The 27,759-nt window shown below is 40.6% G+C and overlaps 1 protein-coding gene across 1 annotated transcript; it reads left to right on the forward strand.

The window, feature by feature from the left end:
* Positions 1–1,023: 1,023 nt before the first annotated feature.
* trpc4a (transient receptor potential cation channel, subfamily C, member 4a) lies at positions 1,024–27,140 on the forward strand. Its single transcript, XM_071506324.1, has 15 exons — positions 1,024–1,519; positions 5,840–6,069; positions 7,037–7,255; positions 11,739–11,879; positions 12,132–12,308; positions 13,151–13,351; positions 20,800–21,145; positions 22,369–22,508; positions 22,595–22,795; positions 22,893–23,014; positions 23,314–23,509; positions 23,638–23,832; positions 24,121–24,162; positions 24,543–24,632; positions 25,448–27,140. The coding sequence occupies exons 2-15, from the start codon at positions 5,911–5,913 to the stop codon at positions 26,153–26,155; spliced, it is 2,937 nt and encodes a 978-aa protein (XP_071362425.1). The 5' UTR covers positions 1,024–1,519; positions 5,840–5,910; the 3' UTR covers positions 26,156–27,140.
* The last annotated feature ends 619 nt before the right edge of the window (positions 27,141–27,759 follow it).

Here is a 27,759-nt window from a genome sequence, read left to right on the forward strand (position 1 = left end):
GAGAAAGAGTGACAGAGACAGAGTTATGCCGGTATTTGTGTTTGAACTGTGATCAGTCAGCTGATAAGCTGTCCGGAGAAATAAGTGTGGAACCTATGATGTGTAACTTGACTCTATAAGCACTTGCGGCGCGTCCAGTCTGCTGATAATGAAGTCAGCCCTCGACGGAAGCTGTGTGCTCCTTAGTCCTCTTCCATATTCAGTCTGCCTCACAACACGGTGGACTTGGTTTAAGCCAACAAACACAAGGCCTCCATACAGTTTCCTTTGCTCAAGAGAAATGTGACAATGTGACATTTATGTGACAATTGCCACATTATCTCATCCCACTCTAAACCCTGACATCGGTCACGCCAGAGTTTTGAAGGAGTGCAGCAAAAAAATATCCCAGTTGTTTCAGGATGTAAAAGACTGTCAGATTCTGAAATAAACAAGTGATAGGCATCAGAAACACTGTGATTATCCTATAGTATATTTGTCTTTACTGTATTCCCTGTTTATGTTGTTCTTTTTCACTGGATGTCCATCAAATAAAAGTAAAAATATCTGCTTTTACACAGGGATTGCATGGAGAATTGTGCCTCTCTGTTTTAAACGTCTGATTCGTAAAATAACTTCATTATTTTGTGCAAAAGCTCAAGACGTTTGTGACGCTCCTGGAGACGGCCTCGCAGTTTCTAATCTCGTGATGTGATATCTGGGACAAGTGAGGGTGAATGGGAAACTGAAAAGTGTGTGGTGTTCATTTGTTTGCTGAGAGGCTGGGTGTCTTGTTTAGTCGATTGTTTCAACCCTCATGCGGTGCCACAGTGTTCAATGCGTCTCCAAATGCGCACGACCAATCTGCAGCAGCGCTCCGCAGACCGCCTGCCAGGCATCTGGCTGCTCTGCGTTTATTTCTGGAGGCGCTGCTTTTCGCTCAGACACCCCCCCACCCCCCCCCACCCCAAACCCCCCCAACAGGTGGATAAGTCGAGTGGGCAAGAACATCGGTGAAAATACACCCCAGAGGGAAAATTGGACACGTTGCAGAACCAGATGTCTAATCCGCGGAGGAAACTTCGCTGCCGCTTGTTTTTTCGTCTCCAGGATTTTGTTGCGCGTTGAGCTGAATGCGGTGTGCGCCGCTCTGCGTTTTTTCGCCAAATAAGACCGGATGGAAGTCGTGATCAAAACTGACCGGGTCTGGATCTACAGTAGGAGTACTGTCGGGACTCCAAAAAATGAGATGGGAGAATGCAGACTAGACTAAAAAAAAAAAAAAAAAAAAAAAAAAAAAAACAAAAAACCCGAGAGAAAGACGGACTGGCATCACTAGGCACTAACACATTAAGAAGCAGGGTCTTCATGCAGAGCCACACTGCAGTTTCCACATTTGGGAGATGCTGAATACAAGAAGTTTAGGCGAATGATTTTTTAAAGCTTCTTGTTTCATCAGTGCTCATGTGGTCTCTGGATATTTTCTAAAGGAACAACACTGATCTCCTTGAGCGAAGTTCCAATGAACAACATCCCAAAGGTTAGTTACCTGCTCAATTGTACTTAAAAAAAAAAAAAAATCACATTTGCTGGATTTAAAAAAAGGCATTTCATGACTGTGAAGATAAAGGTGTAACTGGGCGTCTTCAGTGTGCCTAATCTTGTAACTGAAAGACATCAGCAGTTCTTCTTATCTTCACAACCATTTTTTATTTTTATCCACGCTGTTCCCTGGAACATTTCTGGCTCACAAACACAGAAATAAAAATGTCAGAAATCTCACCTGTGAGTTTATACAGGCGCCATACTCCACAAATGGCACAGTCTGCCAATTTACACAGACCTGTTGTGTGTTAAATAGGAAACGCTGACAATTTTATGATTGTTTTACTCCCCCTGTAAGCACAGGCTTCTCCAGCTGTGCTGCATGGTCTACTGGGAAGCTCATCTATGCAGTGTGTGCTGTCTAATCAATACAACTTTCAGAATAAAAGACAACATATGCCCTTGCCAACGCACTTGTGGTGGTGCTGCGCTCTTTGTGCAACAGCTCAGCTCAAATTTTCTATCTCAAATTAATGTATTGATTCAGGGAAACACTCAGTGTTCTTCTTCTGTGCACAAGGGTGTGTGTGTATGTGTGTGTGTGGGGGTGTGTGTGTGTGTGTGTGTGTGTGTGTGTGTCTGTGTGTGTGTGAGTGTTTTTCAATAATAGCTCACACAGATATCAGCAGACCATCCACAAATCCTCCTGTAGCCTGCTGCTGGTTCTGCTTGGTGGGTAGTACAATCAATTTATCATCTTTTTTTTCAAATTAGACTGACACATCAACATGTGAGGTGGTTGGCCTAGGTGACATCACCCACCCTACAGTATGTGACGTCACTTGTTATCTATGACATCTGTCAAATACGCCCAAACAAAAATTATTCTTTTTAAACCTTTGTGTCCCTCAGAGGAACAATGACTCCCAGAATCCCAACTAAGACACACATAAAAGGGAAATAGACTATTGAGACCATAACTAAATGTTGAAAACATGCTTTAAGAAAAAAAAAAAAAGTTGTTTTATGAATAGTGCTGAATTTAATATTTAGATATATTTTAATTGTAAACTTTTGTAGTAAATGTTAAACGCATGTCAATACCCTGGGGAAAAAGCAACACTGGGTAAAAATCAACTCCTGTATTGGCACCAAGATCTTTTCCTACTGAGCCTTCTTCACTGTGCTTACAGCGCTTTCTCTGCATGATTTTTCCTCTACCCTCTCGAGATTGAAGTTATTGAGTGGCAGTGATTGCAGGGTCCCCATGTGGCCAGTTCAGAGGTATTTTTGATTCAAAGTGAAATTGTTCCGCAATGTCAAACTAAAGCCCAGGATCTTAAGTAAGGAGGGAAAACCAGCTATCAAAAGGGCTCTCCAGTGGGAAAGAGTTCTCAGTGGAGCAGAGCTATCCTTTTAATGGTGATTTTTGACATTCTTGTCTTTCATGTAGGGAAATTAGATCATTTCTACTGCAGTAAAGTGGCACCTTGACTGTAAGAGGAGATGACAGGTGACGTTTGACAACAATTTTGCTTAGGAACCCCCACTAACAGTGGATTGTTGCTCCTTTAATGTCCTCCACTTTGGTGTCATTATGTGCATTTCAGCCATGTTATATTCCTGCAGGCTGTGGGAACTGTAGGGTTTCTCCTTCAAAACCTGAACAGCCACATTATAGCTTAACACCTGCCTCTGAAAATATGTGCTCACACTTAAAGAGCACATGTTTTGTGCAAAAACTGGAAATATAATTTATTTATTTTATCTTATGTCATTTATTTTATCGAAGTAATATTCTGTCATTTTGAGAAACATGTTGATTTGCTTTCTTGCTGAGAGTTAGATGAAAAATACCGCTCTCACGTCTGTATGATGAACTTGAGGCTACAGCCACTTAGCTTAACACGGACCAAAGGCAGGAAGCAGGAGGAAACAGGCTCTGTCCACACTGTGTGTCTGGACATCAGATTGCACAATTATTGTAACCAAAAGAATCCATGATATTTTGTTATTTGTTAATTATTGTGTGTTTTGTCTCTTCTTTGGCAAATGAATTAGACTCAAATACGAGCATAAGGAGGTGGAGAGAGAGTCTGTAACCATAACTACACAGAAGTAGAAAGGCAACTGGATAAACTGATAAACAAAAGATCCATGACATTTGTCATCATGATATTATCATATGTGTATTACTATCACAATATCAATATTTTTTCAAATGTCATGGATATTGTCAACACCCCTGTGAGCTGTTATCTCAATTGCTGAATTCATGCAAAACAATCAAGAGTGAATCCGCAATGTATCATACATTGTGGTTTTACTCCCTATTAAAACGTGCTGCATAAATACAGTCCATTTATGTGCCTGACTGCTTCTGTCTGAAGTCTGGGGTTGAAGCAGCAAGCAGAGGAGACTCCAGGAAGTTCCTGTGACAGCCAAGAAACAGTCGAGCAGATGAACTCTTTAAAACCACAGTGTGTTGTTTTCACACTTTGGCTTTTATACAGATTAGACTAAGAAGACATGATTATATGTTAATTAGTGCACTTTAAAGGATTTAGTTTCCTCTCAATGCTGCTGGATTAGTTGTTTCCCTCTGTTTCTAGTCTTTGTGCTGTGCTAAGCTAAGATAACCCATGCTGGCTCTAAATTCATATTTAGCCTACAGACCTGAGAGTGGCATCAATCTTCATCAATCTAACTCAACAAGAAAGCAAAGAAAGGTGCTTCTTTAAATGTTGAACTAGTCCTTTAAATGTTCTACTTCAGAGGAAAGAGCTTTGGGCACAACGCAGACAGTTTTAAACATATTTATAAAAGAAATTGCTGTTTTTCCTCGTTCTTACAAACTAATTGGCCTACTGTGGGTCTGTTAATCCACTCATTATTTATTGGAGAGAGACACAGAGCAGTAATGAGTTGTCCTGAGACAGTGCTGCGAGACAGAGTGGAGCATAAAGCACCTACCAGAACACCTTTCTTTTTCATAATTAGGCAACTTTTCCGTTTTATCTTGTTTTTGTGTTTTCACACACCTGTTTCTTTCTCCCCCATCTCCTCCTCCCGCAGTTTTCTTGTCTGCTCAGTTCCCTTATGGTTTTTAAATCCTCTGAAGGGCATTAGAAAGCAGCCAATCCAACTGTGTGATCACCGGGGAGGATGTAGTTTGTGGTGCTGTTGCTGTTATACATTATACAGAGAGGTGTGTCTGCTATTTAACCTACCCTCACTGATGGATTGGGCAAAATAATAGAAGCTAGGTGTGCCAATTCTGCTGTATTCATGAGAAACCTACAAAGCTTGACCATTATCTTGTGAGGAGACCATCACTATAGAGTGTCACTGGTTTTATTTTGAGAAGCAGCACATACATCATTTTACTGTCACCTGGCAACCGCTAAGTCAGCTGCTGTCGATCAATTAGCATCACTAATGACATTATCCAAAGCTATTAGTAACTCAAGAATTAAAACTCTTACCATCCATTTCAGCTGCAACCCTGCTGCTGTGTGTCATGATGTATCTTTGGGGAAACGCTTTGAGCAGCAGCTGCAGCCACTGACGACTTTCCCTCTATTTTATATCACAGCTAAGGAGGTTATGTTTTCACCGGTGTCTGGTGTGACCAATTTGCACCATTCTTAGTGAAGGGATGGGGCATTGGCCAGGGAACAATCCATTAAATTCTGGGGCAGATGTAGATCATTTCCCATGAAGCTTTTTTTTTCCCCTGAAGTGTGGTGCATGTTTGACATTGGCCTTGGCAGAGGTTTGCACCCTCTGAGTGACCTTCTAGCTGTGGTTTAGTTTGAATTTGCCTCAGAGAAAACAATGCAATGTGTCCGTGTGACTGTCCCAAAAAATCCAAGATACACAAATACTGAGAAATGTGAGGCACATGGAAATCAAAAGCAGTGCAATAAATGCCCCAAGGTCACTAAAAGAGTCATATCAGTGCAAACAAAGTGACATAGGAAACAAAAAAGTGTCAGGTACACTTAATGGGCCTTATCTGCAGTAAACATAACATTTTAGAAGACTTACATCCAATTTATAGAGGGTGAAAATTTGTGGATTTCCTCTATACTTAAGACTTTTTTTTTACTCCAGCTGCAGGCATTTGTTGAAATTATAGGTAAATATTTAACATTAGGTGATGCTTGGATAGGTAAATCATGCTCTGTCTGTATAATCACCTCTATTCTCTTCTCCTCTTCCTCTCTTCCTCATCTTTTCTTACTTGTGAAAGTCTCTCCCAACAACAACAAGTGCTTTCTTCTCATGACACCTTTGTCCCTGTCCCCTCTAGTGTGAACTCCACCTGCCTGGCAGCAGCTGTAGCAGTGTTAGCAGGGTGCTGGTAAGCTGAAGCCCGGGGAGATGTCACAGCTTTACTATCGACGGACTGACAGCTCCTCTTACCGGGACCGCATCCCGCTGAGAATTGTGAGGGCCGAGTCGGAGCTGTCGCCCTTGGAGAAGGCCTATCTTGGAGCTGTGGAGAAGGGGGACTATGCTAGTGTCAAACAGGCTCTGGAGGTGTGTGTGTGTATAAATATATGGAAGAACTGATAACTTGATTGGTAAATGGATGAATGAACAGCCACTGACACTCAAAATTACAGATGGACGACTGAATGGATATTAGATTCCTTATCTAATTGAACTGATTTATAAAAGATTAGACGATTAATGGGTCACATATGCAGCCATGATGATCCTCTACTCATTTCCGATAACATCTGGTGCCTTTATTTACTTTGACAAGTGTCAGACCTTTAGTAGACACAAAATATTGCAAGAGACCATCTGTGTGGTAGCACTGCAGTACCTGAGGTGCCTGAAATGATGAAAACAAACGCAACACAATTGCAGTGAGGCAGTGAGACAGTTTAGTAAAGCCAAACTTTAGCTGCATTGCATCACAGTGTCCTCTGACAATGGCAGAAGACACTTTGTGGTAACAGTTTGAATTTGCATGCTTTGCTTGTCCATATTTTGTTTTTCTATACACCACTGAAGAAGACAGTTTGCCAACTGAATTAGATATGACCACAGGATCTGCTACTTACTACATTTAGTTTTTCATTCCTATACATTGCTGAACTCACGGTGGACAGTTCAAAAAAAGAGATCAAAATCGATGCAGGGGAACCAGAGATAAAGTGGTATTGATGTCACACACTTTGTCCTCTTTGTCCTTAAATCTGGCACCTACATTACCCACAATGCTCCCATAGACCCATGAGCACAAACTACTACTAATATCGTTATGTTAAAAGAATGTGGGCATTAGTGCTGCAAACAAAGCAGCAGAGGAAACATCTGTTTACTTTGAGTTGCTCTGTCAGATCTGAAAGGTCTGAAAAGTTTCCTTTCAAAAATCACCGCGCCGTCTGTGTCAATGACTGTTTTACCTTCGAATCAATGATATTCTTTGGAACCAAATCCCAGAGTAGCTCTTAAAACAAACCCCTAACTTTAAATCACAACCTTATTTTGTCAGGAGGCAGAGATCTACTTCAAGATCAACATCAACTGCATCGACCCCCTCGGCCGCACGGCTCTGCTAATTGCCATTGAGAACGAGAACCTTGAGATCATTGAGCTCTTGCTGAGCTTCAACGTCTATGTCGGCGATGCCCTGCTGCACGCAATCCGCAAGGAAGTGGTGGGAGCTGTGGAGCTGCTGCTAAATCACAAGAAACCTAGTGGCGGCATGCAGGTGAGGAGAGGAATCGGGGGGGAGGTCGGAGAATGGAGGTAGTTTCAAATTAAGAGTGTTTTATTCATAAGGCTGGAGTGCATCAGTGCACAGGTAGTGAGCTGCTGACAGGGCTGGAGGAACACTGGGAGAGAAACGAAGATTGTTGACATTTAATTTTCCTCCAAAAGAAACAGATCCCTTTTATCATCATGTTTCAGCTCATCTGTATTTTTTTAGTTGATAAAATACACTGAAGGGACCTGAGCCAGTTCTGTTTGTAAAAAGCTTTAATAAGCTTCTTTTATCCAGCAGAATGTGACAGTGCACAGATCCGCTGACGCACAACTCACACCACATATATCATTTATCATAAAAAAAAATAATTAATATAATTAAATGAATAACTGCCAGCGCCGCTATGATTAAAATCCTAGAAAAAGGATCAAAGAGACCAAAAATGTTCTCACCTTAAGTCTAAACAGGGAAGGGTTCAGCGTCAGCCAGTAAAACACTGGTGCTCGCTGTGTAGCTTATAAGCTGTGTGCGGCTGCCTGGAGCTTTTTATACCATCCAAAATAATTGACCCAGCATTGCTGGCAACAACAAAAACTGACGCTTCAAACAGCTATCTCCAGAAGCCTTTTGTCGTTCTTTTTAGAAAAGGAATAGAGATATAATGAGTACGTTCACCAAGAGAAAATATGATGTATATTTTGTCCTAAGTTAGATACATTTTTCATGCATTTTTCTTTTGAAAGGATTCAGATTAGTTTCTGAATGCAACACTGCAGCTCATAAACAAACCCTTTCCTCTAGCTGATGAGAACTGCCTGTTTTATTGCTTTAATTACTGTAATCAAAAACAAATAGTCTAATTAATTTCAGATTGGTACTCCTTTGCGCTGATTGCTCTCAACTTTTCATTTACTTGCTCCTGCCACACATGTACAGTTCGCACAGGGACACACACATACATGCTTCATGCCTTTCTTCTTCTACCTCTTATCATCAGTACTGCACCGTCAACCACAAAGGAGCAAATGCTTTTGGCTCCGTCGATGAACTGTAGGGGAGATGTTATTGCTCTTCCCGTTGTGTTTTGCTGGAAGCTGTGCATGTGGCTTTTATAAAATAAAGTGAAATAGTGAGGGGGAAAAAAGGGAAAAGGAAGAACACATTAAGGAGCCAAAGAGAGCGCAAGCACAAGAGATAGCTCAGGCTTGTTTGTTAAATGGACGTGTCGGGGGGGGGACGACTGAGATACAGAGGCCAAAAATTTGCAGTCCAAACCACTCAGCCGTGACATCTATCGGCTGCTGGATTTCCTCTTTACCTTAATGTCTTTGTAAGATAGTGCCTCTTCCCATCACATGAGCAGATTGTGAAAATAGATCACTCTAGCGCTTCCAAATCTCCCCGAGAGAAGCTCATTGATTATATTAAAAGGCTGTCTGGGAGAAGTGCGTTCTATCTGTTGCCACTATCATCCGTTTTATGAGATTTATTAACAAGGAGATTTATGTTATGCATTGCTGGAACTGTGTGTATTTGTCTTTCTATTTTGCAGGCTGTCTGAATGATCTGTTTGTAATAATCTCTCAAGTGTTGCAGGGTATTTGTTTTCCACAGAGGAGCACCTTGGATATCGGCGCTTCAAACCGCTCCATGTATCATCCTCCGGGCACAGATATGCATCTGTTGGTGGCACAAACACTGGAGCTCTGAGTGTTTCTCAATTAAAAGGGCTTTTGTGTTTTGTTGTTGTTGTTTTTCTGTCAGTCTTTTCATAGTCCACATTGTGCTCATTGTTTTTTGGGTTATTGTGCAACCTACATACAATGTGCATATACAGATCCTGTAGTTATGTAAGGGAATCCCTCTTCTTCCCACATATGACACAGAGCATCATGTAAAGTAAGGATTACCAGGCCTGCAGTGAATCCACAAAGACTTGAGCTTATTTTCCGCAGTGTCATTCAAAAACAAAACCCGCTCTGTGTCCCGTTTTATCCCACCTTTATCTACAGGTTTGTGATGTTGTATGGAGAAAACCAGCAGGGAGGCTTGAAAACAAAAAAAAAGCATTGTGGAAAAAAGGCAGAGGCTCGCATTGTGAAGTCCAACACCCAGCAGATGCTAATGTTGCATTTTTAATCAATATGCTGACGGTGGATGCCTCATTCTATAATGAACATGCACTACACGGACATGTGGGCTATAATTCCATTTTTTTTCTCCACCATTGTCATAACTTCACATCTACCAGCCTGCACTCCTCCAGCTCCATGCTTGGGCTGAGGCCAAGGCCGTTTGATGTAGACTATTTGATATCCCTCCTCCTCCCACGTGGAGAACAGAGTATATAGCTTATTAGATCACCCTCCTCTGCGAAATATGACTGCTCTCAGACTTTGCTCTCTGCCACTTTTTTTTGAGTTGCTGCTGCACTGTGACTACTGAGAGTAAACTACACAACTAACTAATATCCACATTATAAAATGACTTTCGGGTGCAATATAGATGAAGAAATATTTTTGAGAAAATGAACCAGTGCCCTAGATAACAATTCTTCATATTTTCTTACTTGGTGGTGAAGTTCCACAGGTACTACCTCTTCTACTTATAATAGACCAAAACAACCTACAGGGCAGTGTATCTCATATCTTGTCTAAAATGTGATTTGTACATTCACATCTGTTTTCTCTGTCTTTTAGACATTTTTTCCCTAAATCAAATGAATGGATTAAATTAAATCTATATATTGAGTTTTGTAAGGTATGAACAGTTCCAAAACACACCCAACAACCAATGTTTTTTTTTTGTTTGTTTTTTCTTTTTTAAATTCGCTTCTTCGCTCACCCCTACCTTAAGCTCTAAGCTCTGCTTTTGTTACAGGTATAACTTAACTTGGTTGTGCAAATTTTAAATAGTTCCGATAGAAGCCAACCAGTGAATATACAGTAAACAAGAATGTTTTAATGCAGACAAATGCTGCAGGAACAGAAGCATTATACTGGTGTGGTTTTATGCTTTTTCAAAATATTGAGATATAAATTTTGTATTGCAATACAGCCTTTAATATTGCAATATTATTTATAGGCCATATTGCCCAACCCTAAACCAAGCTGACTTTAGCCATGTTTATTAGCATGGTTCTATGGATGGCCTGTTGATTGGTTAGTTAGTCCACCACCTTGCTCCAGACTAACACTTCTCAACAACTGTCGAAGTATCGGGTTCCTTAGCATAAAATGTTTAACTGATGTTCATGGTCTCCAAAGGATGAATCGTAATGATTTCAGTGATCTGCTGACTTTTTTTTTTTCCTTATCTTGAACCCCAGGTAGTTATTAATACAGCAATTTGAACATATATTTATGTGTTTGTATAGTGTACAGCAGTAATTCTCGAACAGCAAAAAGGGGGATAATTTATTTTCACTCTAATTCCATCTATAAGTAACACAGTGACAGAATGTATGAGTATTTTGGTCGTGGGTTTCAAACACTTTGTATAATAAAACATATAAAACCAAAAGTCATATTATAATTGGTCTAATTTGTGTTAGTTTAGTTAGGGGTCCTAGATGGGAAAAATGTTGAGAACCACTGGTGTAGCGTATCCTGACGTATGAAACCCAAACTACTGGGGGCAGAAAATAAGGTTTTCAGCTTATAAACAGTATCTGTTACACATTACAGATACTGACAGACTCTTACCATCCTGGCTACCATACTGGTGACAGTATGGTGAGGGTCTTCTCTTTCAAGCTCTTACTCTCATGTCTTTAACATTTGTCTTGTTAAGCTCTCTCACTGGAACTAGAGCTCCTTATTCCTATCTGTCCTCCCTTTGCATCTGCCCGCTAAATAGGCCCTTACCTATCTCATGTATATCCTTCCATTCGTGTCTGACCATCCTCCCTCTCTCCTCCTTTGCCCCCTCACCACAGAATCAGATAATAGGCTTTCAATTAAAAAAAGCAGAAAGGGCCAGCTTACCCCCCTGCAGCCCACAGCAGTGTATTCCCACTGAATGACATGGGAATAGCAAAAGGGCTTAGCTGGAGTCGGTGATAAGAGGGTTAGGTGGAATGAGTTTCTTTCTGTGCATAATGATTCCCTCTGAAATGAAATACTGATGCTTTTGACTACACAGCAGCCTGTACCCTTTACAGCAGTCTTGATATCGATGGCATTTTGTCTACAGCTTTTCTTATTTCTCGCTGGAATTTGACCTTTTTTTTTTTTTTTTCTTTAATTGTAAAGACCTTTTCAACTGCAGGTGGATTTTTCAGACCTTGTGTTTAACCTAACCAGTTATTTCTACTGCAGTCTGAGCATGTCATTTAAACCTGACAGGGGGAAAAAAAGACTCCAACATCTATAAATTGGCAAGATATTTCATAACCCCAAGGCCAAATGTGATGCTTTGAGAGCCTCATTTAATATACAGGTATGTGTGATTAAAGCTTTAGCTCTCTTCACCTCTCCACTGACAGGTTCCTCCTATCTTATTGGACAAGCAGTTCTCTGACTTCACCCCCGACATCACTCCAATCATACTCGCTGCACACACCAACAACTATGAAATTATCAAGCTCCTGGTGCAGAAAGGTGTGTCTATGCCACAGCCACATGAGGTGGGTAAACCATATGTCTCTGATTTTTGGCCTATTTGTTTTCGTAAAACCCCCACATCTCCAAAATGTCAACAACTGTTCAGGAAATAAGCAAAAGCCTTCCATAATTTATATTGGGCCTTTAAACATTTACTAATATACGCAGGCATCCTGCTGCACTTAGTCGACTTAATAGATACAGTGCGTTCATTGCTATTACTAAACACAGGAGAGCTGCATTAAAATGTGTCCACACTTTCTTTGGTACTGCAGGTGCGCTGTAACTGTGTGGAGTGTGTGTCGAGTTCAGATGTGGACAGCCTGCGGCACTCACGCTCACGCCTCAACATCTACAAAGCGCTGTCCAGTCCCTCACTAATTGCTCTGTCCAGCGAGGACCCCTTCCTCACTGCGTTCAGGCTCAGCTGGGAGCTGCAGGAGCTCAGCAAGGTGAGGACAAGAGAGGCAGCTCGGAGTGGAGCAGAACAGGAATGTGAACTGTATGGAGTATTAATTAACCTGTATGTGCCCTTTTATAATACCATTAGGTGACATTCATTGCTATGTGAATTTATTAGATAATCGTTAATGTAAATCATTAACTGCTCTTGGTAAATGTTATTTGATTTCAAAGCTTTTATTTCCGGCTAGGATAATAAAAAGTTTATTTTTAAAATTTTTAGTAAAGCTGAATAGCTAATAAACTTTTAGAACAGATGCTTTCCAAATAGCACTGCTTAGTTCTGTCTGTTTTACCTGACACTAATTAAATGTGCTGGTGACAACCAGGGCCAGAGGTGTTTTCAATCCATCCCCATGGTCCTTTCATGTGATTGTGACCTCTCAGTAAAGCTTTGTTAGTGTCACTTGGATTCAAAGATGAACAGATCAGAATTTGGTGGTCAAAGTTCAAAGGTCACAAAACACTTTTTGGCCACTTGAATGTGATATCTCAAGACTACCTCGAGAGTTTAAACAGATTTTAACATTGGCGCACTTTAGTTGATTATATAACAACCCCTTCCCCCAGCCAAGAGTATAAGATAAAAATGTTTGAAAGCATGTCTTATAGAGATGATGGACTCAAGAAATATCTGTAAACAAGTTTAAAAAATCTTCATGACACAAAATAGCCAGAGGCGAGGTTTGCTTTAGAAATACGCTTTCTCAACATACCTGTACTCTGAGAATTTCAGTTATGTATTGATTTTCATTTCAGCTGCCAGGTTCTTCCAGGACTCTGATGTTTAAAGATACCTGTACTCTGTATACACCCCACCTGTGTCTTACAGGTGGAGAATGAGTTCAAATCAGAGTATGAGGAGCTGTCTCAGCAGTGTAAACAGTTTGCCAAGGACCTCCTAGACCAGACAAGGAGCTCCAGGGAGCTGGAGATGATCCTGAACTACAGAGACGATATCAACTTATTGGAGGAGGAGGGCAACAATGACCTGGCGAGACTCAAACTAGCTATCAAGTACCACCAAAAAGAGGTAAGCATGATATATATCAGTGCATGCACTTCCATACTGATTGCTTTAGATATAGATTAAAATCTGTAGTTAATTTCACATGCACCCAGCCATTATGTCATGCACTGAAACACGTGGATGCATTGATCTATGAAGCCAAAACAGAAACTCTGCAGTGGCTTCATATGAAGGAAGCAGGGAATATCGTCCTCTTTCACCTAAGGAATGACTCCAATATGAAAGTTTTATTATTATTTAGTTCTGTAATACATAAGAAACACACTTTTCTTTGGTTCTCCTCTAGTATCTATCTTTCTTTCTGTCCTGTATTTTTTCCTACATTACAGCTTGTTGTGAGGTTTCAATGCCACATGCCCCAGACAGCATTCACTGTGTTACCTGGGGAGGACTGCCAAGTTTTTGCTACTCCAAGCTAATACTTCTCATAGGTGTCACTGCCAGCCAATATGAACCAAGCATAATGACATTAGATTAGCATCAGGTTCTTTTCTAATGTTGCCAGATGCTACTCTGGGTAGGATTTTATCTTTTTTCACTTTGGCAGCTCAAACCGATGACAGATAGGCAGCGGGGAGCTTGAATTCCATTACCATATTGTTTCACCTGCACAGTAATATTTGATACTTAAAATTGTCACTGCGGCTCTAGATTCAGGATGTTTTCCACCTTAGAATTACGTGTAGATAGCTACATGAAATAATGATAACTCATTTGGTTCAAGCCAAGTTCTGTGAGTGAAAAGAGAATAATCTGTTCATGCAGTGCATCCACTGAAACATACATGATCTGTAACGGTTTGTAATGTTTAATGCAGAACGTGCCGTGCATCTGTTTTTTACGACACAGAGAAAACATATGGTAATTAAGCATGAATTACTTTCACAGCCACGTTTCAGTAAAGTGGGCTGTTTAATTCAGCAACTTTGTGGGACCTTAAGCGCATACAGTATATGAATAATTATTAAGCTAATGGTACAACCCTGATAACTCAAAAACAATATGCAGTTTTACAGTCTGCTGATTTCATGCTTTTGTTTCTGGTGCATGATAAACACTTTCCCAGTGGGTAGAGCCATGAACAATTAGTATGCAAATAAGCTGATTCAAAGGTGCATTTTAATTCCTGTGAAGTATATCATCAAATGTGTGCTCCTGCTATAGAAAACTGCCAGTACTCTATATAATTAATAGAGATATGTCTTGAAATTCTGTAGCTTTTTCCCCTTCAAATTTAAGTGGTGAACTCAGTCAGTGTCTTTATTTGCTTATTTATTCATTTATTTAACAATATGATAGGGACGATGCCATTGAACATAGTTCCAGAACAGAGCATGAAACTAATGTGCTGCACAAAGAGTTTAGAGCTATTGCTAATTCTCAACTCCTGTCCCTAGTTGGGCTTTTACATGTGCAATTCAACCAAAACATCTTACAACCACACTACACTACAGATATGTAAGTAAAATAAAAATACTATGATAATTATAACTGACTAATAGGTGTTTTAGGTAATTTGTGGATTTCTTTCCTCTTTTGTATATAAGTTCCTTACCATATATTTACCTGTTAAAATGTTAGTGCTGTGGATGAATAGAAAAATCATTTAACTAAGGCATGAGCTATGTTTTTCTTGGTTTAAGAGAGGATATGGGAGGCCTGGATTTAATTGACTTGCTAAGTTATGGGATAGCTTAAGGCTTCCTCAGGCAAGCAAGGGTAAAATAGATATTACGCCACACAACTGTTTGGCTAAAGCAGAAATGAAGAGGAAACAGACACATTACGCCCGGGAGCGACCTATATTTCATTCAGCTGTCTTTTGTGGGGAGCTCTGTCTGGTTGTCAGAGTAGATGCACTTATGCAGGAGTTTCAATTTGTGACGCTGCAGTTTCCTCCTTCATCCATCCAACTGTTGTGCACAGGGACACAGGTTGGCAGATGATGATGTCAAGTCACAAAAGGACAAACTTGGAGTAATGCAAGAGCACAGGTGGACATGATGATGGACAGGTCCCAGTCGTCTTACTGAACCTCTTTGTTATTGCCAGTAAATCAAAGCCCCCACCGCCCCCTGCCTTTCCCCTCTTTGCCACAGCTTTCCCTCCACACATTTCCTCTCCCCAAGGGTGTTTAAATTATCCAGGTGAGATCCCAATATGCCCTTCTCCTGCTTCCTATCTATGACACCCTTCGATTGCAGGACTTTGATGGAGGACAGTGTCGCATGATGACAATAACAATCCACCCAGCTGCCCTTTTCATATGATGAATGTCCCAGCTACTTAGGCTGGTTAGCAGTCATTTCAAGGTAAAGTTATTCTGCTGGAAATGCTTCTGTCAGGGTGACTGTGTGTGTGTGTGTTTGTGTGTGTGTGTGTGTGTGTGTGTGTGTGTGTGTGTGTGGTGCACATCGCAAGAAGTTATTAGACAGTGCTGTAGTGTGATTGATGTAAAAATCTCTCTTGTATAAAGTCATTGCTCTCTGTAATTGAGTCCGTAAGAGTCTTATTTTCCAAAAAAACAAATTAAAAATCTGCCATTGAAGGAAGAGCTGCATTAGTTTCAAGTATATGCTAAAATCAAGTTATATTTCTCTCATTCTTGTGAAGCCGCATCCCTTATTCTGTCTTGTTTCAAAACTTAAGCACTCATCTCTAGAAAACACTTGAGAGAAGTTTGAGAGAAGACTTCTACAGGAAAGAGCTAAGTAATCTTACTGCATTGGGAGGTTCAATATGAGAGAGAGCAGGCTTGAATTGTTACTAGGTCGTAATGCAGTTGTGTAGTTACTGTTTTTAGCATGTGCAGAGGTGCAGTGGTCTTGCAAAAATAGTTGTGTGTACAAAATATTACTTGAATATTTATTGCCAGTTATAGCCAGAGGCATTTTGAGTTTTTTTTTTCAACTTTTAATGGATTTGGAGAAAGGAAACATGAAATGTGTGAAGTATTAATACAGCATTAAAGATTTTGACCATAGTCTTGGTGCACATTTAAATGACAGTTTGCAGGGGAAGATCTTAAGCTTAGTGAAGCACTGGTAACATAACAACACCTTTCACCGCCGCCTCCTGAGAGAGGGAAAATGACATCTGTCCAGTGTAATTGGACATACACAGCCACGCATACAGAGGTAGTTATAGGGATGGCTTTGTGCTGGTGACAGATGATCTTTAGGCCAGACAGGGTTTCGCCCCCCTGCGAGGCATCGAGCGATAAGTGGACACTTAGTTGCACTGGAAAGGCGCGTTTGACTGTTTGTGCAGAGAGCAGTAATTGTGTTCAGGGCGTTTAGTCTGTGGCGTGATCACGCTCGTCCCTTTCACCAGTTTTGCAGACGAACAGTCAAGCTCTCATATTATTGCCATGAGACTCAACCTGAATGTGTGATTCTTTAAAAAAACATTTTTTATAGTACTGGCTAGTGATGAGTGTTCAAGTGAGCTCTTGGTTTTTGACCCTCAACTGAAAAAAATGAAGGACAGTTCTCCTCTTAACCCTCTTATGCATGTAGTGTGTGTGTGTGTGTGTGTGTGTGTGTGTGTGTGTGTGTGTGTGTGTGTGTGTGTGTGTGTGCACCAATCATTTATGTCTTTGTATTTATCCTCGCATCTGTATGTGTTTTCCAGCTTTGCTGCTGCTGCTGCGTTCCCAGGGTTTAGAAAGGCAATTTAGGCTGGTCTGAGGAGAAATCTCCACAGGCCCCACGTCTGAAGAGCTTTGCTAACAGGAGAAGTCTTTGCTTTGATGCAGCGGGAAGTCAAATCAGATAAATATGATCAGTAACACAGACACATTAAAGTGCTGATTATCCTCTCTACCACCCTGAGGGTTTCAGCAGTGGATTACCCTCGTCTTACTCATACGCTTGCAAAAAAAAAAAACTGTAGGTGAGTACGTTGAAGATTCACAGTGAGACAACAAGCAGACTTTCTCTTAAATATTTGAAATTCTTAGAGGCGCCAGGGGAAACCTATCAATTTTATATGCTGTAGTTTGACATTGCCCCCTTGTGATATCTCATAAAAACTGCAATTTCACATGTTTTTTAATGTCTCCATTATAGGCAGATGAAATTGCATTAACAGGATTAAGTGTTATGTTGTGAAGGACCATTAGCTCTCGGTTGTTTAACCAGCTCACTGCAACATATATCTGTCTTCACAAGTGAGTCCCCAGTGTTCAGCCATCCAATGATGGTTTTCTTGAAACAAGCAACGTCATAGGTAACACCATTTGTTCCTAATGCAGCTTGCATTAGGAACAAATGTGCATGCCCACACAAGTGTATTTGTATTTAGAAGAGGTAAAATAACCTCACACACACACATGCCAATTTTTTTTTCATTTGTAAACTTTTATATTATAGATGTGCAGGGACACCTTTTAAAAGGGGACATTTTCACCACCAGCTATCATGTTTGTGCTGTTTTGGCGGTGTCGTGTAAAGTCCATTAACACCCTGTTTATCTAAGCGTTGGAAGAGTTCAGTTCGGCTGCATTAAAGGTGACAGACAGACAGATGAGATCATCGGTGCGTGGGTCAATTCAGAAATCCTGTTTTTCATCTTCAAGTTCATGTGCAGAGGGTTAAGACTTGAGCTTTGTAGACTCGTTCTGATGAATCTGTAAAGGAATATATGTCTATATGCAACAACACCACAGGTTCAAAAAGCAAATCACACATTTACACATTGTAACACTCAAAATCAATATCCTTTCCAAGATTTTGCCACATTTGACCACAGAAAGAGTAAATATGTATAAGCTTTTGGCTTTGAAAGAATGAAATAAGTATCAGAAAAATGAAGAGAGCTTTATTGTTCCTTTGAAAAATATTTGAAATTATGATTTTATGATCTTGGTCTAAACTATAGACTTCATATCCACCTGTTCTCAACTCCTTTCACAGCAAAGAGCAACTAAAACATAACCAACTCTAAGTTGTGTGCTTGTTAGTGTGAGTCTGTGAAAGTGGAGGAGAGGAGCTTTTATGCTGGTAAAGCTGCAGAAGAACTTGTCATCACAGAGTGGAAACAGCTGATATGCACTTACCTGGCATTTTTTTGGACAGTTGAGTATGGAGAGAGGCGGGAAAGGTAGAGAGACACTTTTCCCCCTGGACTTGAGACCAGGAGAGATTCTGTTTGAGTTGTGAGAACAAGCCACTTCAGGCAAATATGGCACTTTAGCACTGCTGAGCATTGGAAATGACTGCTGCAGACAAAGGCAGGGTGCCGTAACAGAGGTATACGACAGATTTGGTCTTTCTCCTCAAGGACAAAGGATTGGAAGAGAGGTTTTAGGATAGGAAATTATTATGTATAATGAATGGAAGTTAAGATTAAATAGAATATTAAATAAAAGAATTAATCTGAGGCAAATCATCCTGTCTCAGTAGCTGTTTTTTTCTCACTCATTCTTGCTAGAGTTTGCTACATTTGCTTACCTTAACTTATCTCTGCAAAATAAAATAATGTGAACAAAATAACAAAATAAAAGCTTCTTACTATGACAACAGATTTCCTCTTTAAAGTAGTTAATCTGATTAGATTTTTAGACAAGAATATTAGCATGGATACGCTTCCTAATTATAGCCTTAATTACCTTAATTTGTGACCTCATTAGCATCACTGTCAAGTTTTAATCCATGCTGATTAAGGCAAGACATTAGGCAGTTCAAGTGCCTCTTGTTTACTGCCATTAATTAGAAGTAACGCTCTGACAAGTGGTGTAAGATGCAAACTAATAATAAAGCCTTTTTGTTTATTATCGGACCACTCACTTGTGCATCCAAAGGTCCAAATACCTGTGTGACAGAACAGATGTGATAAAAATCACAGAAGCTTTCTTTAAACAGACAGAATAGTTCTATCTATAGCTGCTGCAGAATTAAAAACAATGGCTGTCTTTTTTTTTTTTTATTATTATTCTTTTATTTAATTATTTTCTGGGGTGAAATACTTCATCACAAGAGACACCCTGCACCCACTGGTCTGCTTCAGACTCTGGGTGAAACCTAATGAGGTTAGCCATTTTCTCTATAATAAGGCTCACGCTCAAAGGAGACATATGAAAAAAGAAAATCAGCAGGGTTTTTTTCCCCCTTTCTCTTTTCCCTTTATCCTTCCATCATCAGAATATGCTGGTGATACAAAGAGTTGAAGCCATATCATTGATCACCCCTATTATCTTAATACTCTCTCTCTCTCTCTCTCTCTCCCTCATTTGGGAAAAGAAAAGTTATTCCTCTTCTTCTCCACTCATCCATGAAATTCATCCCCTGTATTCACATCCCTGCATTTCCTCTCTAGTGTTACAGTAATAGTGTAGTTGAAATGGAAATGGAAATATGAGCCATTCCACTCCAGACCCTGATGCATATAGGGATCTCTGGTTCCCATGGTAACAAGGCTGCAGAGTTGGTGAATTGGCACCCACCAGTGCCGGTCAACACTTTGACTCTGATATGGAGGCTCAACCTGATATTTTGCAGCATTGTGTGTGTGCCTGTGTAAGTGTCTCTGCGTGTGGATGCAGTTACACTCGTTTGAAGCAGTACAGTATGAGATGTTGTTGTTGCTCCAGTTTAACCCAGATACCTCCAGACTGTCACCAGAGGCTGTTGATATAACTTTGGTCCAACTCGCTGAGACAGTCTCATAGAACAGCTGCAGTTTGGATGCAGACATTTTAGCCTTGCTGATTATGTGAAACCTGTACTTAGTTACCAAGAGGAGAGCAGCTTTAACTTACATGAAATTTCCTGTTTTATTTTTATTTTTTCACTTTTGCAGCCACATAAGGTATTGATGCCCCAGGAACACAAAACATCAATCAAGCCCAAGAACAGAGGAGAAAACAAAATATCTCCCACATGTTGATTTATGTTCCAGTTGTGGGTAAAAATGAGACAAAGTATTGTCTGCTTTAGACAAAATACTGTCTGCTTTAGGTCAAGTTCCAATCATATTCAGACATCTCAGTGCTGTGTTATTATCTGGAGAGAATCAACAAGAAATGCAATGCAGTCACCATTAAAAACACGATCCTGTAGTTTATTGACAACACGTGGATTTGTTTGCTCTAGCCTTGCTGCATGAGTAAGGCTCCCTTTCTTTCCATTACCTGATTTCCCTCTGATATATCCTTGTGCGTAGATGATTACTCTTTAGTTTTTCACTCCTACAACACTTCCTACTCGTCCATTCGTCTTCTCTGAACTGGAACTTGCTGCAAGTGCTAATTCTGGCATGTGCTCACTAGGGTATAATGTTCTGTGTAAAACCACTAAATAGCCTGCGGCTGAGGATGCTAACTCCCAGCAGGTTTACATGCTGCAATCATACCTCAGATTAGTGTATGAGAAGTTCTTCTGAGTCCATTTTATCTCTGGAGATCAAACAGATGAAAAGTATAACCACGCACTCTCTTTTGTTTCTCTAAGTTTGTAGCTCAGCCAAACTGCCAGCAGCTGTTGGCGTCCCGGTGGTATGATGAGTTCCCCGGCTGGAGGCGCCGGCACTGGGCAGGCAAGTTCTTCACCTGCGTCTTCATCGGCCTCCTCTACCCAGTGTTCGCGCTCTGCTACCTCATCGCTCCAAAGAGTCGCTACGGCCTCTTCATCCGTAAGCCCTTCATCAAGTTCATCTGCCACACGGCGTCCTACCTGACCTTTCTATTCCTGCTGCTCCTCGCCTCCCAGCACATTGTCACCACAGAGCAGGACCGGCAGGATAGGCAGGGGCCCGCACCAACCACTGTGGAGTGGATGATCCTGCCCTGGGTGCTGGGTGAGTAAACGGGGGGTGACGACCGAGGGTTGTAAAGTGGGTGTCCTCATGTTGGAAAATAACAACATGGTCAACTCACCAACTGTTTCTAAGAGTTTAATTTGTAGTCAGTTTACCAAACTTCACTTATAAAATATCAGATTTTCTTCGCTCATGGTGGTGAAGTAAATGGCTCTAATTGCTATGATACCATGAGCCTCAGATGACATTAGTGTGGAGAAGATTAATCAGAGCTGCAAGTCAGAGATGGATGCTGGATTAGTTACTTAGTCATTAAACTGATCAAAATTAATCAATCACACTGAGCAAATTCAGAACACTTCTATGGGCTCAAATTAGGGTCAAAAAGAATTTGAGCTTGCAAAGTGATATTCACAAATAATTCCAAAGTTTGTAGTTGGAAATCTGTCAAATAAATCTGCATGTATAGAAAAGATTTATACAACAACTACTACTACAAATACTACAAAGTATAAAGTATAGAACTGTAAAACTATATAACTACAAAACTCAGCGCTCAATGTTCGAACACTGCGTGTGATACAGAAGTTACAAATATGACCTTTGACCCTGTCTTTACACCAGAATCTGATTGGACAATGACAATGCAATCACAAAGCAGAGTCCAATGTATGTATGCAAATCTACCTGGGTCGAGGAAGAGTCCATGCCACTATCCATCTTGAAAATATTTTACACCTTTCAGGACCTGCAGCGGAGATAAAGGAAACAAAACCACCTCCCCTCTGATTGGACTCTGCTTTGTGGATTGTTATACTTGATTTTATGCTAAACTGCTAATTATCATGTTATTAGCATGCAAATATGCTACACTAAGATGCTGCCTTTTTCAAACATTTTACATATATAGACACTGTATTATTCTAAACATTAGCATGTAAGCTCTATCATTATGCAAGGTGATTTTAGCATGTAACTCATTGTATCTAAACTCAGCTGCAGACTCTTAGCCCTGTTAATAAAATAACCAGATATTTTCTAATGCAGTCTCTGATCTTTTGTAGTGGTGATTCAGTCAGGGGAGTTTCACACCCACTCAAGCTTGAAGTGCTGTGACTCCCACTCACCAAAAGTTGCCTATGCGGCAAATGAGCGGATTTGCTCAACCCTGGATGCCCAAAATAACTACACTACTTGAACTGAACAAGCACTGTTCAAGGTTATTTATCGAACAGCTGATCAGACAATCTCTGCATTTCTAGGATTCATCTGGGCAGAGATCAAGCAAATGTGGGACGGTGGTTTCCAAGACTATGTCCATGACTGGTGGAACCTGATGGACTTTGTCATGAACTCTCTATACCTGGCCACCATATCCCTCAAGATTGTAGCCTACACTAAGGTAACCAGTTATCTATGAATAGCAGGTGAATAATCAGGTGTAGTGTGTTCTCACTTTATTCTTTCCCTCTTCTTCTCCCCGTTTAGTACAGTGGCAGTAAACCAAGAAACCAGTGGGAAATGTGGCACCCAACTCTAGTAGCTGAGGCAGTGTTTGCCATAGCAAACATTTTCAGTTCTCTGCGCCTGATCTCACTGTTCACCGCCAACTCCCATCTGGGGCCACTGCAGATTTCTCTGGGGAGAATGCTGCTGGACATCCTGAAGTTCCTCTTCATCTACTGTCTGGTAAACATGCAAATGTTTGCACACCTGCAGGAACATAAACAGTAAATATGACAGAAATACAACCACGTCACTCTGTGTACACATCTTCTTTCTCCAGGTCCTGCTGGCCTTTGCTAACGGGCTGAACCAGCTGTACTTTTACTACGAGACCAAGGCTTCCGATGAGACGGGAAAATGCAAGGGTATCCGATGTGTGGAGCAGAATAACGCTTTCTCCACGTGAGTTCACATGAATCTAAACTCTGCTTGCACGTGTCGTGTAGTATGTGTGATGTTGTGAAATTGAGTGGCAAAGAAAGAGAGAGTTGTGTGTCAAAATGTGCAAAATGTGTGAAAACCCATAAAAAAGTTTTCAGTTGCTAAGAGAATCTGGTGTTTCAGCAGAATTTCACAAACACAAGAGTAATGGACTTTTATTTAGCTTTATAAAAAAAAAAAATCCTTTAATAAATAAAATGTTCACCCAACAATGACAATATAAAATATCTATTGGGGTAACTTGCATCTTCCCCTCGCAGGTTGTTTGAGACCCTGCAGTCTCTCTTCTGGTCAATCTTCGGCCTGATCAGCCTGTACGTGACCAACGTGGACGCGGATCACCAGTTCACCGAGTTTGTTGGCGCCACCATGTTCGGCACCTACAACATCATTTCACTGGTGGTGCTCCTCAACATGCTCATAGCCATGATGAACAACTCCTACCAGCACATTGCTGTGAGCAGAGAAACAGACACACTGCAAACAAAAAGCCATATGTGTGTGTGTGTTTGTGTGTGTGTGTGTGTGGAATAGATGATATAATACAGACATGCTTTTCCCATGTGCCCTAATCTTGATTTCAGGATCATGCAGACATTGAGTGGAAGTTTGCCAGGACAAAGCTGTGGATGAGTTACTTTGAAGAAGGGGCCACTCTGCCGGCCCCCTTCAACATCATCCCCAGCCCCAAATCATTCTTGTACCTCATGTGTTGGATTAAGAGGCAAGTGTGCAAGAGGACAAACTCCAAGCGCCCTGAAACCTTTGGATCCCTCGGAGTAAGTCAGATGTCAAACACATTTATTCAAGTGTCACAGTGACAGAGCAAAGCATCTGGTTTGTTTGGAAAGGAATACGTTTGTACTGAAAAGTTCTTAGTTTTTTTTCAGACAATAGAAATCACATTTTAGAGCAGTAGTCCTTCAAGCTACGACTCTCAGGGCTCATCACATTGTGAGACACACAGACAAAGCAATGTTTTTTGAAGAGAAATTTAAAATGCTTTGGTTTGTCCCCCATCCCCAACTCTCATTCTATCTATCTCTATCTATCCTCTATCTGTGCAGAGGCGAGCAGCAGAGAATCTGAGGATAAACCATCAGTATCAGGTACATGTAGTGTCTTTCAAAGCAAGACGGAAAAAAAAACTCTCTATCCGCTGCTTGTGTGTGTTTGTGTTTGTGTATGTGTGTGTGTGTGTGTGTGTGAGACACATCACATATTCTGCTCTTCGACTGCCTTTCTCCACTTTCAATTTCAATCTGTCAATAGGATGGTAAAGCAATGTCTTGTACAATAGGCCTGACAATTACACTCAGTGGGATGTTCATTACCATTCTCTCTAGAGCGTTTTCTATTTGTCCACATCTGCAGGGGGTTATTCTAGTGCTTCTTATAGGAGTTGTAGTATAAAATGTGCTTTCTGACACTTTCATTCAATATTAGATCTTATTGTGTTCAAAGCCTCTTTTTTTTTTTAATGTTGTAGGAGGTGCTGAGGAACTTGGTGAAACGCTATGTGGCCGCCATGATTAGAGATGCCAAGACAGAGGAAGGCTTAACTGAAGAGAACTTCAAGGTAGGGCTCGATTCACAGGGGGTCTTCCTCAAAGGGGTCACTCATGGTGAGGAATTCACAGAGAAATAGCACCCAACTCACCAGTGCTTTTTAGCATCTTTCAGCACATTGTTTTGGTTTTACGGCCCACAACTTTGCTTTGTCGGTTGTCAACTGTCAACACACTCATCAGTGTCGGTTCCAAATCATGCAGAGTAGGCAGCTGTTTCCATTAGAAAAAAAAACCCCACTCTAAAAGATTAAACACCAAATAACAGACAGACAAAATTAACAACTAGCTAGCAAAATTGTTTAGCATTTAGCAGCTAGAAAGCTACATTTTGCCCCTGAGATCTGGTGGAGACCAAAAATTGAGCTAAAAGGAGGGTGAATATTGGGCTGACATTCATCAGGAGGACACACATGACGAATGATAATGTCAGTCTGTGTCTGCTGGATGTGTAAATAAGCAACTGTGTACCAAAAAAAGTTGCATGTTTCCATTACCCTCAAGTAGCTACTGACTGTTGGCTTGTTAATGCATATTGCCTGTTACTTGTAAAGTGTGTTTTTGATTTTCCAAGACATGTAATTGCTAAAAAAAAAAAAAAGAAGAAGCCATGATAAAATGTGTTATGTGCTTTGTCAAAAAGCATGCTGTATCAATACTTTATGAATTACACTTTATCCACTTAGTATTGACAGAGTTGAAATGTAATCGATACTCTGTGGAGTGCTCTGCAGATACCAACAATTGCGACTGATGTTAATAATAGTTAAATAAAAAGCATTACTTTATTTACCAGAGGAGCTTACTCTTTGCTTTGCTCTCTCAGGAGCTGAAACAAGATATCTCCAGTTTTCGTTACGAGGTGATGGGCATGATGAAGACGGGCAAGCCTGCTCTACAGGGGGCAAAGGCCAGTGGCAGCTCAGTGGAGTCCAGTCTTGCTTATCCTAATTCCTCCCTCATGGTTTCTACCTGCCCTCAGAGCAGCCAGGTGAAAAGCAAACTCAACAGATTCAAGATCACCACTTCTATCCTCAAGCTGGGCAGCTCCACAGCTTCACCCAGGCCTCCTGAGGCCTTCAGTGGTCTACCCAATGGACTCCTGCCCCTGGTCTCTGATGTGAGCCCCAGTGAAAATTCAAGCCAGAGGAAAAACTTCCCCAAAGATATCACTGACTTTGGCTTGTTCCAGAAACGCCACTGGAGTGGCAATGAAGCCACATCAGGTGTAGGGGAGATGTCCAGAAAGATGTACTCTTTATCAGAGGAAGCAGGGGAGTCTGGGGGCTCAGATGGTGAGGAACAGGTCAAAGAGCATACGACTAGAGGTGAGGATGAGAAAGAGCTCTCAAAGGGAGAAAAGGCAGAAGAAGGTGCAATAGCTGAGGCAACAAATGAAGATAGCGAGGTCTCAAATACCAACCACAGCTTGGAGGAAGATGAGGAAAAAGAAACCAATGAAAAGGACAAAGAGAGTTTATCTTGTGCTGACCCAGTAGCTGATGGATGCTTGACAGGAACGTGCAGAGAATAAGCGTAAGACATTGCAATGCATGAACATAACTACAGGCCACGTATTGCTGGACTGAAGACAGAGACTGACAATCAAGTGAGGAATGCCGTTTCAGAAACATACTGTATGTGTCATTGCTTGTTTTGCAAAGAGTCTAACTTTTCCAGTAATTACTAAACTAATGATCAGCTTTGATCTGTGGAGACTCAGGGAGGCCTCTGGTTTAAGAGTTTTAAAATGCCGCTATATTAGCAAAGGAGATGCAGCAAAGGTAAAAGAGCTGTGTAAAGGATTTAGATTTTAGGATAAAAATCATTTTATCTTATATCTTCCCTACAGATAATTGGAAAGTAATTATTTCCTGAAACTGATAATTTCCTGTTTTTTTTAACAGCCTCTCTCTCCCTTGCTCTTATCTGACATGCGACCTTACTTTTCCAGTTTTCCATCCTTCAACATGTTCTCTTATCAATCTCTCTCTACCTCTTTTCCTTTCCTGTTTGTGTCTACACTGCTTTATCTCCACCCATGCTTATCTCACTAGAGCAATAGATGTGTTCTGTTTTAGACCCCACTCTCTGCCTTATTCTTTCTGTTTCTGCACTTTACACACTTTACACTGGCATATGGTATTTGAACGTGTCAAGCTTTGATAATGCAACAGCAACTCTGTCAATGTTTTTCTATGCAAAAACCTGGGATTGTGATTGTCATTATTCTGACGAAGACGATGGTATGTTTGGCAGCGACAGTTCATGACAAGTATTTACATATGTACGGTAAAGTGTGGCTGATAGAATAATGGGAGATATACAACATGAACACAGCCTATCAACCATTTAATTAAAGCAACATATTATTCATGGTTTATCACTCTGACAGAAAATAAGCTTTTTATTTTGAAAAGATTTGCTGTTTTTAAAAAGTATCTTTAGATGTCATGTTAGTTTATATAAATGATGTTATAGCGATTAAAACATAGACAAGAAATAAACTGAAAAATACAGTCTCGTTTTTTCTTTTGTTCAAGGCAGATTGCAGACAGATACAAACATGAGTTTAACACACAAATGCTATGATGCTGTCATGATGGGCCAACACATTTGTTTGGAAATTTGTCAGTTATGAGAATTTTACTTTTCAGTAAGTTAACAGCTGTTCATGCTAATGTTGGCTATGTTGCAATAGCAAAACAAAAAGCTCCTTAAAAAAGATATCACTATATTTTTTTGGTGTTTTCATGGGTTTAGTCTGTTGTCAAAGAGTTTTGAAGCCATGGAAACGCAACAACATAGTAGCAGCATCAAACTGCCACTGAAGATAATGCACACATACAAGGATCATTAATTGGTTTATAGTTGACATGTAGCTGACACATTGGTTAAATTTGGTTATCCAGCTCACAATCTACCAGACATGATCTGAAAAAATAAATCATTCAAAATCTGTCATCAACTTTGCCTAATCACTTCCTGTTTATAAGACTGAGGTTCACTCCATTCCTCAGGCTCCAAAATAAAAGCTCGTGCAAAATCCAAAATGATTAATTCTGCACAGGCACAATGTCAGCTCAGTAAACCGATTGTGAGACAAGAAATATCTATAAATGTATTGGATTTCAAAGT

The sequence above is a fragment of the Trachinotus anak genome, unplaced genomic scaffold (assembly GCF_046630095.1).
Source record: "Trachinotus anak isolate AG129_WGS33_773 ecotype Australia unplaced genomic scaffold, CSIRO_AGI_Tana_v1 ptg000020l, whole genome shotgun sequence".
Taxonomy (NCBI): Eukaryota; Metazoa; Chordata; class Actinopteri; order Carangiformes; family Carangidae; genus Trachinotus; species Trachinotus anak.